Source organism: Elgaria multicarinata, chromosome 16 (assembly GCF_023053635.1).
Source record: "Elgaria multicarinata webbii isolate HBS135686 ecotype San Diego chromosome 16, rElgMul1.1.pri, whole genome shotgun sequence".
NCBI classification, from domain to species: domain Eukaryota; kingdom Metazoa; phylum Chordata; class Lepidosauria; order Squamata; family Anguidae; genus Elgaria; species Elgaria multicarinata.
In genome coordinates, this window is record NC_086186.1 from 17,310,507 (window position 1) to 17,324,546 (window position 14,040).

General features: G+C 44.3%; 1 protein-coding gene across 1 annotated transcript in view; it reads left to right on the forward strand.

Annotated features, from left to right (window-relative positions):
* Window positions 1-14,040, forward strand: part of ADAMTSL3 (ADAMTS like 3) — a 268,514-nt gene that overhangs the window by 210,770 nt on the left and 43,704 nt on the right. The window contains exons 16-18 of the mRNA XM_063142573.1: window positions 5,958-6,250; window positions 11,141-11,270; window positions 13,613-13,805. Coding sequence (XP_062998643.1) covers window positions 5,958-6,250; window positions 11,141-11,270; window positions 13,613-13,805 — 616 coding nt within the window. The remainder of the gene's footprint in view (window positions 1-5,957; window positions 6,251-11,140; window positions 11,271-13,612; window positions 13,806-14,040) is intronic.

Sequence of the window (14,040 nt, forward strand, 5' to 3'; positions counted from 1 at the left end):
TTCACGTACTTCATTGGGCCTATTCAGATGCTACTGTCAAAGACCATGCAGACGACTATAATCATCCCAGAGTACTTTGGTTCTCTGCAGTGATGTAGCAGAGCCAGGGCTTTGCAAGGATGCAGATGACATCTGCCATGCCCTTCAGACTTCCCTGTTCCCTCTGATCTTAGCTGAAGTCCTCACATCAGCTGTGGGGAGTGAATGTTCCCAACAACAGTGTATCATCCCCTGCTAATATGCCACATTTTTTGCAGTGGCTTAGGCCATAGCTAGACCTAAGGTTTATCCCTGGATCGTCCAGGGGTCAAACCTGTTCATCTAGGTGACACACAGGGCATCCAGTGCTCAGTGCCCTGGATGATCCCAGGATAAACCTTAGGTCTAGCTGTGGCCTTAGTCTTCAATGGACATAGAATCATAGAATACTAGAGTTGGAAGGGGCCTGTAAGGCCATCGAGTCCAGCCCCTTGCTCAATGCAGGAGGCAATGAACCTCCATTCGCCATATAAAGGACCTGGTTGGTTGATATGGATCAACACAGTAAGTCTATGTACACCAGATGCTGGGGAACATGGGCGGGTGGGTGCTGTTGTACCCGTGTTCTGCTTGTGGCTTTATAAGAACAGAAGAAGAGCCCGGCTGGATCAGACCAAGGGTCCATCTAGTCCAGCACTTGGTTCACACAGTGGCCAACCAGCTGTAGACCAGCAGCTTTTCATTTTGCCTTATGCAAATAACATTCTTGTTGATCCAAGGTACTTTTTTTTAAACAAACAAACATGCGATTTGGCTACATTTAGCCATAATTTTATTTGGACAGACATGCTTTCCTATATCTTGAGAGGGAGACTTGAATCCAGTGGCGGATGTGAACTGTAAAATCACATGATTTAGCCAATGGCAACCCTGAATTTTGTATCCAAGTTGAAGTTGTGTTTTTTAAAATATTTATTTATTTATTACATTTTTATCCCACCCGATAGCTGAAGCTCTCTGGGCGGTTAACAAAAATTAAAACCATTCGAAGTATAAAACAACAGTATAAAACATGATATAAAATACAATGTAAAAGCACAAATAAAACTTGCACTTGTGGTGCTATAAAGACCCAGACACTAAATATGCTGCAGGAAAACCTCAATTACAATATAGGCCTGCTGTGTCAAGGAAAAAATGCTTAGAATTCTCTGACTTTTCTTTGCAAATGATTTTTCCCCCTGTGGTCCAGACTTTCAAACAAAAATAAAAAAATAAAAAAATGCAAAGCTTCAAAGGAATTCATCCTACATTATTTTTGGATACTCTTATGTGTTCAGCTAGCCTGTATACGAAGTGAATTCTGAACTGCTGGTGTGCTGCTGTCAACACATTTAACTTTTTTTTCATGTAGCTTTGTGAAATATTTGTGTTGGTTAAGGCACTGAGGTACACTGCTTAAAGAGAAAAATCTAGGACAATATTATTCAAGCTTTAGACAAGCAACAGTTTAGAAACTCATTCATTCATTCATTTATTAACAGCATTGCCCAGAAAAGGAATATTTGCCACTGGCCTAAAGTTTTTAAGATTTTCTGGGTCCAGGGAAGGTTTCTTCAGGAGAGATTTATTTATTTATTTATTTATTTATTTATTTATTTATTTATTGCATTTCTATACTGCCCAATAGCTGAAGCTCTCTGGGCGGTTGACAAAATTAAGACAATTCAAAGTGTAAAACAACAGTATAAAACAATAATATAAAATACAGTATAAAGGCATAACCAAGATAAAAACATCAGCAATGCAAAAATACAAATTTAAAATACAGATTTAAAACAGCAAATTTAAAATTAATTTATAGACTGTTAAGCTACTGGGAGAATAAAAAGGTCTTCACCTGGCATCTAAGAGAATATAATGTAGGTGCCAAGCGAACCTCCTTAGGGAGCTCATTCCACAGCTGGGGTGCCACAGCAGAGAAGGCCTTCCTCCTGGTAGCCACCTGCCTCACTTCCTTTGGCAGGGGCTCGCAGAGAAGGACCCCTGAGGATGACCTTAAGCTCCTCTCATATGTACAGGTACTGTACATATGAGAGGAGGCGTTCCTTCAGATAGCCTGGCCCCAAGCCATTTAGGGCTTTATATGTTAATACCAGCACTTTGAATCTGGCCTGGACCTGGACTGGCAGCCAATGAAGCTGGAAAAGGACTGGCGTGATGTGGTCTCGTCGGCCAGTCCCTGTTAGTCACTGTGCTGCCCTGTTTTGTACCAGTTGAAGTTTCCGGACCATTTTCAAAGGCAGCCCCACGTATAACGCATTGCAGTAATCCAAACGAGAGGTTATCAGAGCATGGATAACTGTAGGTTCCACTTCCACCTCTTTCAAGTGACCCAAGACCACTCCTTCTCGCAAAGAGGCATTGATCAGCTTGCTGTTCCCTCCCTGCCAGTTTTTATAAGGGACAAGGATCCGATATGGAAGTGGTTGAACGAACTTGTCCAAGCACCTTGTCAATGTCCTTGGGCATGTCTACACCTACAGGTGTAGAGGGAGGGAGCGGTGTGGCTTGTTAACAACACTGAACAACCCAACAACAAACCATGGCTTCTCAAGGTGGCTTGTTCAAGACAAATAAGCCACACTGCATGGTTAACAAGCAATTAACCCTGCGGAAAATGTCCTGGGTTCAGACAACACGCTAACCTACTGTTCAACAAGCCCCACTCAACCACTGCGTGTGGGTTAGCGTGTTGTGCAAACCCAGTTGGTGATTCATGTGCAGCACTAACTACTGCAGAAAACAATCTTTGCATCTGTGCCTATGAGAGGAGTCACCCAAACGCTGCCGCCACATGACGTCCATCTGTTCACAGAAACCCTCATGCCGATGCCATTGAAAGGAATGATGGATGGCGTCCTCTTGTAAATAGCTTTCCCATTTATCTAAACCTACAATTATCTACATATTTTGGATGTTTTCCCGGCCCTTGTGAGATAACTGCACTATATATACTTTAATGGGTTAATTGAGTTGAGCTGTGATAACTCTCCTCTTTTGACATATAATCGGAAATTTGTCAAAGCCCTTTGAGAGCATCTCAGTGATGGAGGCGACAGACTTTTAAGTTTCCACAAGTTGGGTGGATAAGTTTCCTTCTCAGTTTTGCAAACGAGCCCCTGTGTGCTCCTGCACATCAATCTTGACATGTATGTGTTAAATTGAGGGATGACTTAATGATCTTTCCAATCAAGCTTTCCAACCAAGGGCATAGCTCAGTGGTACTGCACAGGCTTTCTATCCAGAAGGTCCCAAGTTCAATCCTCAGCATCTGCAGATAGGGCTAGACAATAAGCCTGCCTGAAACCCTGGAGAACCGCTGCCAGTCAGTGTCAATAATACTGGGCAAGATGGACCCATGGTCTGACTCAGTATAATGCAACTTCCCCTATTTCTTACTAGACACATTGAAGGAGGTATGAAGTTCCCAACCCCATGTTTGCCTTGTAATTCTAATGTGGACATGCTCGTAGGGGAGAATTCATGTGTGCTTAACCTTTCCTCTGCCCCCAAATCGTCAGCTACATGGTCCTTTCCTTGCCATTTTGAATTAATTCCCCTACCAGCAACCAGTCGATCAAAACTGAAATCAATCCTAGCTAGAGGTAAAATATCCTGGTGAACGTTTGCAGGGAAGAATTGGGAGGAGCAGAAATGGGGTAAGAACCCCTCTTGGCTGCCTTCCAATACTCAGTGCAAAGTCTCCTCTCCCCCCCCCCCCAAATATCTTATGGTCAGTACTACAATGGATCCAATGACCTAGGGAGGTTGTGGGCTCTCCCACACTAGAGGCCTTCAAGAGGCAGCTGGACAGCCATCTGTCAGGGATGCTTTAAGGTGGATTCCTGCACTGAGCAGGGGGTTGGACTCGATGACTTTGTAGGCCCCTTCCAACTCTACTGTTCTATGATTCTATGGTCCATATAAACGTGACTCCTTAATGGATTAAGAAATTACTAGCTGTACCCGGTGTAACATACGCTGTTGTAGCATATCTTAAGGTTTATTAATTAAATATCATTGCGGGGGTGCGGGCTGCTTGGAGGCCGCTGATACAGGGCCGTCTGGCAGACCTGAGGGGGCAGGGAGGTCGGGGGGGAGGGGAGCAGGTGTCCCCCTCTCCCTGGGGTTCCTGTCAGCCATGGGCTGCCCACCCAGCTTGCATGAGATTAGGCCGGGGCCTGGGCTCGCAGCAGGCGAGCGGCCTCCCACCCGGACACCAAGGGCCTGGCCGTGCCTCGCTCATGCTCCGTGGCATTGCCCCCTTTGTGGAAGGGGGGAGTGAAGAGGCAGAAAGGAGGTAGGTGAGGGGCTTAGCAACCTGTATCAGCTGACATTACACATTGTTACTGTTGCTTAGCAACCTGTATCAGCTGAAGCCTTTATGGAAACATACCTAAGCGTTGTTGTTTTTTAATAGATAGATAGATAGATGGGCACATTTGTGCAAATTTAAAGATTCCTCCCTCCCAAAAAACTCCAATTTGTGCAAATCGCAACCATTATAAAACAACAACAACGACCTGGCACCCACATATTGAATCAACTCCCTACCAATTGAGTTGACACTAGCAAGGGAAACGGAACAAAATCCACAAGGGCTGAACCAGAATCCTCTGTTGAGATTTCACCCCCCAAATGGAATTCTCATAGATCCCTAGAGGAGACGCATCACTTTCAATGGTGGGCATATAACTCTTGAACTTGTTGGTTTAGTCCTATAGAGATGGAATCATCAGTTAGGGGCCAGTTAGTAGGAAAAGAATCAACTTGTTTTGCTGGGGAGCTGCATAATAATTATGGAATCTTATCAGTTTGCATACGGTAAATTGAATTGATGTATGCTCATGGTGGATTAGCAAGGGGACGGGGAATCCATTTTTGTGTCTCTGTTCTATAATAGGTTTGCCATTTTCTGCTGTTGCTTTGACCTGCCTTCCTGTCAGGGGCACTCCATTTGGGTGGAGGCGGGGAGAACCACAGCTCAGTGGGAGAGCAACTGTTTTGCTGTTTTTATGCTTTTGATGGTTTTAAATTTCTATATGTTTGTTTTTAATGTTCACTGTTTTTAACTTTTTTAAACCTCCCAGAGAGCTTCAGTTATGGGGTGGTATATAAATGTAATAAATAAATAAATATAAATAAATAAATTGCTTTGCATGTAAAATATCCCCGGTTCACTCCCTGGCACCTCCATTAACAGGGCCGGATCTACACTATTGCTTTAAAGCGCTTTATAACAGTTTTATAGCGCTTTAAAGCAGTTAAAGTGCACTTTATAACTGTTATAAAGCGCTTTAAAGCAGTAGTGTAGATCCAGCCAAGGATGAGGGAGCAGGTGGAAGTTACTGCTAGTCAGAGCAGGCAACACTGAGTTAGATAGCTGGAGTAACCTAGGATAATTTATTTATTTATTATTGCATTTATATCCCACCTTTTTTCCTCCAAGGAACCCAAAGTGGCGTACATAATCCTCCTCCTCTCCATTTTATCCTCACAACAACAACCCTGTGAGGTAGGCTGGGCTGAGTCTGTGACTGGCCCGAAGTCACCCAGTGGGTTTCCGTGGCTGAGTGGGGACTAGAACCCAGATCTCCCGACTCCCAGTCCAACACTTTAGCCACCACACTACACTGCAGCATCTTTGTTCCATGCAGCCGCCATAACCTTTGAAAGATTCTTATCATGTGCCAGTATGATTGCAACCAGAATTCTAAATACTATTGGATCCACCTCCTGGACCACACCTGTGAGTTATACAAGTGCTGCGTGTGTACAGGCCCGTGCCATTATCCGCTTTGGAGGACAGAGGAAAAAGTGATCTTCTTTTTTGCCATCGATTCAGATAACCGAAAGGAAAATGCTTTCTACTTTGGCTGCATTGTCCAGATTCTTACGCTGTGGTTTAATTGCAGGTTTATCCCTGAGCCGTGGTCTCCTTGCAGTGCTTCTTGTGGTCGCGGTATTCAGGTGCGTGACGTGAAGTGCCGTATTTATCTCGCATTTACTCAAGCTGAGGTGGAGCTGCCTGATGAAGAGTGCGAAGAAGCCAAACCGGTGGCTGAACGCAGTTGTCACTTGGAATCATGTGATGGTGACCCCGTCCCATTCATCCCAGAATTTTCACACGCCAAAGATGCTGACGCTGATGTCATCTATGACTGGGAATACATTGGATTTACCCCATGCTCAGCTACATGTACTGGAGGTAAAAGACTTAATGCCAAAGGTTTTTCAAACCTTAATCACAATCATTCAAGTTGTAAACTGTTTTTTAAATATATATATATATATATATATATATATATATATATATATATTCTGAACAAGATCAAAGAACCCTCATAAAATTAATAATAATAATAATAATAATAATAATAATAATAATAATTTCTGAGTCAGTAAAGGACTGACAGAGACCATCAGAACCTGCTTCCGTTGGACCTCCCCCCCACCCACAGGGCTAAGATCTTCACCCTGTGGGGAAGAAGAAGGAGCTGTTGATCTGCCCCTCCATTGGGAGAAGAGAGGATGGAGCAGGCCCTTCCCACCAGCCTGAACAGTCTCCTTAATTTCTTTTTATTTTCTCCCTCTTCCCTCCCCATCCCCTTTTCCTTGTGTGTCATGTCTTTTTTAGAAGGTAAACCTGAGGGTAGGGACTGTCTTCTTTACTGATCAATTGTAAGCCGCTCTGAGAGGCTTTTTGGCTGAGGTGCAGAATATAAATACTCTAAATAAATAAGGATAACATGACTTGGCAAAGCCCTTCATGTCCACCTAGGAAAACCAGATAGGAGGGAAAAAACGTGGGAAGGAGAGCACCACTGAACAGTGTGTAGAAAGAGCCTGGCTCTGGTGCTGTAAAAGATGACGAATCTTTGATGGTGTAGTCGTAAGATAGGATTTTTTTTTTAAAAAAAAAAACTCAATTAGCTCAACGTTTCGGATCCCAAGATCCTTCGTCAGGAGCAAAGTTGAACACTCTCTTCTTATGGAGCGTCCTCGTCAGAAGTTGTGTTTTCTGTCAAAGAAGCTGCTTGAACTAATTGAGTTTTTTAAAAGTAAAAATCCTGCTTTTACAGCACCAGAGCTAGGCTGTCTCTACACACCATCTAGGAAAACTGCCACAAGCGAGAAAAAGAGAGATAGTCTTCTTCTTCTTCTTCTTCTTCTTCTTCATCATCATCATCATCATCATCATCATCATCATCATCATCATCATCTGGGCATGAGCAGTGTTGCATTTAAAAGTCACTGAAATCTTAACACCATTATGACTACAGGAGTTTGCTTCTGCTGCCCTGATATGAAACACATTTACTCAGAAATAAACACCATTTTTGTTGCAGAATAATAAATGGTTACAGTAAAAATAATAAAACGAGCATCTGAAAGTATGGATGTGCCCAGCCAAATGGTCCCTGTCTATAAAATGTTCTGTAAAATAAGGTGAAGGAAAGGAATCGGAGGCTAAAGGCAACAGCCCCAGTGAGCTTCAGGATTCCCAGGGTGGCCCAAGAGCTGAAGCCCAGCCTGTTTGCCACTGCCCCCATCAAATGCTGCTCCCTGGGTGGTCATTTGCCCTCACGCCCCCCCCCCCCCGGCTTGGGGCCCTAAAGTTTGGCCCAGAAGTCCAGCTGCAGCTCCACCACTGCTCTGTGAGTAAGGGTGAAACTAGACATTATCGATCCAAAGGGAGAGGCAGGGAATAATAATAATAATAATAATAATAATAATAATAATAATAATAATAGCATGATTAGCAACCATGCCTGTTTTTTTTAATTAATACTAAGCAGTGTGTGTGTGATTTTCATTAGGACTGCACCATGCAGGTAGGGGAGGCTTAACCCCTTTCTCCTCAGTTGCAATCCCATAAAAACTTGCCCTCCTACGATCCTGCAACAGCTATTGTTAGAAAAGAACGTTCCCACCGGCACCAATGGGGACTTTTTTTCCTAAGAGTATTTGCCTTTTAGGGAAGGTTTTTAGTCAAGCAACCTCCCAGTGAAAATTACCTCCTCTGAGGGGTAAGCGGCAGTTACTGCAGCCGAAACTCTCCCCACGGCCTGAGTTCGATCCCAGCGGAAGCTGGTTCTCAGGCAGCCGGCTCAGGTCGACTCAGCCTTCCATCCTTCCTAGGTCGGTAAAATGAGTACCCAGCTAGCTGGGGGAAAGGTAACTGCGACTGGGGAAGGCAATGGCAAACCACCCAGCTACAAAGTCTGCCAAGAAAACGTCAGCGAACGCAGGCGTCCCTCTAGGAGTCAGCAATGACTCAAGTGCTTGAACGAGAGGTTCCTTCCCTTTCCCTTTTTTTCCTACCCACGACCAGCACAGGTTTTGCTCTGGTAGCCTTGATGCAGAGCTCCTTCTTAAACCTGGGCATCTTCAATTGATCCTATGATGTCAAAAGCACTCGAGAGTCCTTCCCCTTTTGGGATCCAAATAAACACTTAACTACACCCCAGAGGGCATAGATGAGATTAGACTGGGGGGGGACATTTGGGAGTTGAGGGGCTTCATTGCCCCCCTCCAGAACCCATCAATGGGCACACTGCTCCCCCAGTGAAGGGAGCACACACCTTGTTTATAAACAGAAGCTCCCGGTGAGGTTCTGGGGATGTGATTCTGCTTCTAAATGTGGTGGATAATGGAGCTTTAGAAAGAGAGATGGGAGCAGGAAGCATAATCCGATACTCTGGGAGAGATATACTTTTAAAGGGAAAATTTGCACAGTGCCTTTATTTGTTCGCAATAGCAGACAGAAACAAACAAAACAGAAACAAATAAACAAAACAGAAACAAACACAATGGAAAACAGAAACAAATAAACAAAACAGAAACAAATAAACAAAACAGAAACAAACAAAACACAAACAAACAAACAAATTTGGGGAGACAAATTTCAAATAAACGTACCAGCCCTTGGTGGCTGTCACGGTTTTCTGAGAAAATGAGAAAAATCTCTCTTGCCGAATAATCCTGGTTTTTAAAGGCTCTCAGGGGGCTGGACTCACTCCTTGAAGGTTTATTAAGTGGAGGTGCCTGGGAATTGAACCTTAGACATGCAAAACATGTACATGTCCCTGAATTACAGCCTCTTGAGAGATGTTACTGGCTTGTTCTAACAATCACGGTAAGCGTAGTTTGCTGTTTTCAAGAGCGGTTGCTGTAGTATTGGTGGCGTAACGTCAAGTGTGGTTGATCTGTTAATGAAGAACACGGCATTCCTGCCAAAAACTCCTTCCCAAGCTGTGGCTTCGGTCACTCCCTTGTATGCCATGGGTAAAGTCCAGCTACGAAATAATATAATTTTGAATGATTGGGGACAGATGGAAGTTGTTGCGAACCCATTATAAAAAACACTTGTCACTCATATCTAGGAACCAAATCCCTTCCCTGTGCTCTATCCAATTACCTGAAAGTCATAAAACACACACGACTAACCTTAGGGGTGGGGGGGAGGAGGGGGAGACGTTTTCCTGTTCCAAGCATTTCCACAAAGTCAGCTAAAAATAAAAATGGGCCTTTTTAGTCACCAACAGAGTGTTGAGAAAACCCTTTGTGATGAATTAGGAGAAGAGGTATTTATGGCAATAATTGTTTAGCCATTGTACAGGTGGGGGAAAAATGGAATGGAAGACAACCCGAGTCTTTAATATATTCGGCACAAATAACAAGGCTCTGGATTTTTATTAGGAAATGCAGCGAAAGTATGAAGGTGCTGGAAACCTTGCAAATCTTTTAACAAAAAAGAAATATTAAGCTGTCTTGAAATCAGATTTGTAGCCCCTCTGAAGCCGCTGGGGGAACATGCATTTAGAAGGAAGGAAACAGGTTCTCTGAACTATGACCGTTTTCGGTCTTGCATATCACATTAGGTCCCCCCCCCCCAACTCCACATAGTACTAGTGAAACCCTCCATAACAGAATGAACTTCAGTGCTTTTCATTCACTATGACAGTGGTAATGCTTCCTTGTTTTATTGCTCTCTGCGTGCCTGAGAATTCCAAGGCAACTTTACAACCCATAGAATGAACCGTGCCTTTCGTTTGCTGGCAGAGTTCCCAATACAATGAGGGGAAGTGAGATAGCGTTGCCAGTTTTCGTGGTTAAAACCTGCAACTCCGGACCATACCGGGGCCATATTTGTAGCAGAGCCATCACTTTAAATGTGGCCCTGCTCAGATCACAGACAAAGCAGTGATGGGAAGCATTGGGCATGGCTAGACAGGGTGATATTCCGGAGGTCGCTCCGGGATTGTCTGTGTGTGTCTACATGATGCACAGGGCATCCTGGGAGCAGGGAGGGAAAATTCCTCCCTTTCCCTGGGATATTGCCGTACCTTTCCATCCCACTTTTTCCCGCAGTCTCAGGATGTTCCCTAGACCGTGGGACGTGTGGCCCTCCATCACGGTTTTTTCCCAGCTCCTCGTGAGGAACCATGAGGAACCAGGCATGGGGCAAGGAGCTCCTCAGGAGGTCTGTGCCCACCAGGGGTGGGGTAGGGGGAACATGAGGGTGTTTTTTTTAAAACAACAACAACACCTTACCTTACCTTTTCATTCGAGCACTCTTGTGCTCCTTTTCCTTTTAAAAAAATAAATCTAAAATGGCGGCCACAACATCACGCGCCGCGTCTAGACGAGGGGGACGATCTCGCAATCATAAAACCTCGAGATCTTCCCCCTCAACCCCCCTCGTCTAGACATGCCCATTGGTAATGATGCCTCCTGTTAGAAAGGCAATTAACAGAGAAAAAACAAAAAGGGTGAACAGAATGAGTGTTTACTAGTCCTGCATGCACACAAGACTAAAAAAAAAAAAGAGCCCATACCTTCGTTTAGTGAGGAAAGGGTGAAATGGGTTTATTCACAATGTTCTTGCATATAAATGCAGGTCCAGTGTGGAGTTTCAAACAGAGTTGGTTCAGTCCATTTTGAGCAAGAGAGTAAACACGAGTGCTTCAAGCAACAGAATTCTGCATTTGTTTCTTCTCTATCACATCCAATCTAGCCCTAAGAGGTTCAACCAAAGGATTCACAGAATTGGGGTTTTTTTATATATAATTTTTAATATGTATTTACCACCTAGGGACTCAGGAAGCCATTGCCGTGTGCCTCCACGAGCAGACAAAGCAAAGTGTAAATTATAGCCTGTGTGACGTCTTGACGAGACCTCCGCCAATGAGCCGTGCGTGCAATACAAGACTTTGCCCTCCAAGGTAGGACTCTGCATTGCTGGAACCTGTAGAACGCCTGTTTGAGAGGCATCCAGGGTTACGCTGTTGCGGGACAAGGAATTGCTATTTGAAGCCAAATGTCTACAAAGGTTTTCTCTCCCCGTTAAAAAAAACCAGTCAAGGTTGTTCTTTAAAGTATTTCATATTTTAGTATGTCTTCCCCAGCATTCTGTCCTGCTCAACTGACTTTCTGCCCCACTCAGTTATGACTGAGAAGTACAAACTAAGGAAGAGCTGTGAAGCTGAGGGTTGACTTGGTTATCAGTGTCTCCTGTTGAGTTCTATGAGACAAAATACTGCTGTAAGGCATGAGACTCAGTGATGGTTGGGAGGGTAAGGAGTATTGGTGGGGGGAGAAGTAGGGGACTTGGGTTGGGAAAGGGACTGGATCTCCCCCATATTTTTTCCTTTCATTCCAACCTGTTATTGTTTAGGCAGGACATAGGAATTAGCACCAAATCAAATATTCCCAAATATTCAAATGTTTGCCATTCAAATGAGATATGCACCTTTTGAGTTGAAATTATTATTATTATTATTATTATTATTATTATTATTATTATTATTATTATTATTTCCTGCCTTTTTTCCTTTTTAAGGAACCTAAGGCAGCGTACATAATCCTCCTCCTCACCAATTTATCCTCACAACACCAGCCCTGTGAGGTAGGTTGGGCTGAGAGTCTGTGACTGGCCCAAAGTCACCCAGTGGGTTTCCATGGCTGAGTGGGGACTGGAACCTGGATCTCCCAGCTCCTAGTCCAACATTCTAGCCACTACACCACACTGGCTCTTTCTAGAAGCTGCAGAGAAGAAGACACTTGTCTTCCATGGCGTGGCACTTCGGTGTCATGCATTGCTGAAAGCTTCCAGGGGAACTGTGAGAGGATCCTGGGAGTCAATGTGCTAGCTGTGATGGTAGGGCAACAGACTCCATGTCAGACCTCCAGTGGAGACACTCCAGACCTTGCTGGCCACAGGAAGGATTGCACTGAAAGTTGATTAACGGTTGTGCATAGTGTTTGGGTAAAACGGGGGGGAAGAGTGAGAGAATGCCTAACCCTTTCAGGCCCTTTGTTTTGCTCTTAGTGGAATTACTACTTCTTCTTCTTCTTCTTCTTCTTCTTCTTCTTCTTCTTCTTATTATTATTATTATTATTATTATTTATTTATATAGCACCATCAATGTACATGGTGCTGTACAGAGTAAAACAGTAAATAGCAAGACCCTGCCGCATAGGCTTACAATCTAATAAAATCATAGTAAAACAATAAGGAGGGGAAGAGAATGCAAACAGGCACAGGGTAGGGTAAGCAGGCACAGGGTAGGGCTACCTCTTTGATAAATACAATAGGGAGGCATTTTTCTCCCTCTCTCATAATACTAGGACCCATTGCAGTATTATTATTATTATTATTATTATTATTATTATTATTTATATAGCACCATCAGTGTACATGGTGCTGTACAGAGTAAAACAGTAAATAGCAAGACCCTGCCGCATAGGCTTACAATCTAATAAAATCATAGTAAAACAATAAGGAGGGGAAGAGAATGCAAACAGGTACAGGGTAGGGTAAGCAGGCACAGGGTAAGGTAAAACTAACAGTAGAAAGTAACAGTAGAAGTCTGCACAACATCAAGTTTTAAAAGCTTTAGGAAAAAGAAAAGTTTTTAGCTGAGCTTTAAAAGCTGCGGTTGAACTTGTAGTTCTCAAATGTTCTGGAAGAGCGTTCCAGGCATAAGGGGCAGCAGAAGAGAATGGACGAAGCCGAGCAAGGGAAGTAGAGGCCCTTGGGCAGGCGAGAAACATGGCATCAGAGGAGCAAAGAGCACGAGCGGGGCGATAGTGTGAGATGAGAGAGGAGAGAAGCTGCTTAGTGGGACATTCAGGACAGATAAGAGGAAGGACTACTTCTCACAGTGCAGAGTTAAATTGTGGAATCTGTTACCACAAGACACAGTGATGGCCACCTACTTGGGTGGATTTAAAAGGGGGTTAGTCATATTCCTGGAGGAGAAGGTGATCAACTACTAGTCCTGATGGCTATATGCTACCTCCAGGATCAGAGGCAGTAGACCTATGTACACCAGTTGCTGGGGAACATGAACGGGAGGGTACTTTACTCTCCTGTGCTGCTTGTGGGTTTCCCGTAGGCAGTTGGCCACTGTGTAAACAGAATGCTGGACTAGATGAACCCTTGGTCTGATCCAGCAGGGCTCTTCTTGTGTCCTGTCTTTTCATGCTCAGTGCTGATCCGCATGCGCTGTTTCGAGCACAGCATTGATGTTTGGAGTGCTCTTTTGGTCATCTCTTTGAACAGGTGGCAGGTGGGGCCCTGGAGACAATGTTCTGCCACTTGTGGTGTTGGCATCCAGACCAGAGAGGTACGCTGCCAGCAACCTGGAGGGTCTGTGGTTGGGTCTGAAAACTGCAAAGAGAGAAAACCTCATGCTCTGCAAGCTTGCAACCAGATTGATTGCCCCCCAGTTTGGCACGTTGAAGAATGGCAACAGGTATGATGGGCTGCTAAATGTTTACACAGAGAAGCCATTGATAGTGTGCCACTTCTGGATCGGAAACGCCTTCAATTTACACTTTTGAGTGAATGATCTTTCTAGATTAAAGTGCCGTTCTGTCATGCCCGGCCTAGCCTGGGCAGGGGCGAGCTTTTGTGGGCAGGGGAGGAGGACGAGACATTCCAGCTCACCATTGGCAGAGCACAGAATGGTGCCACCAGGCTGGGAGGGG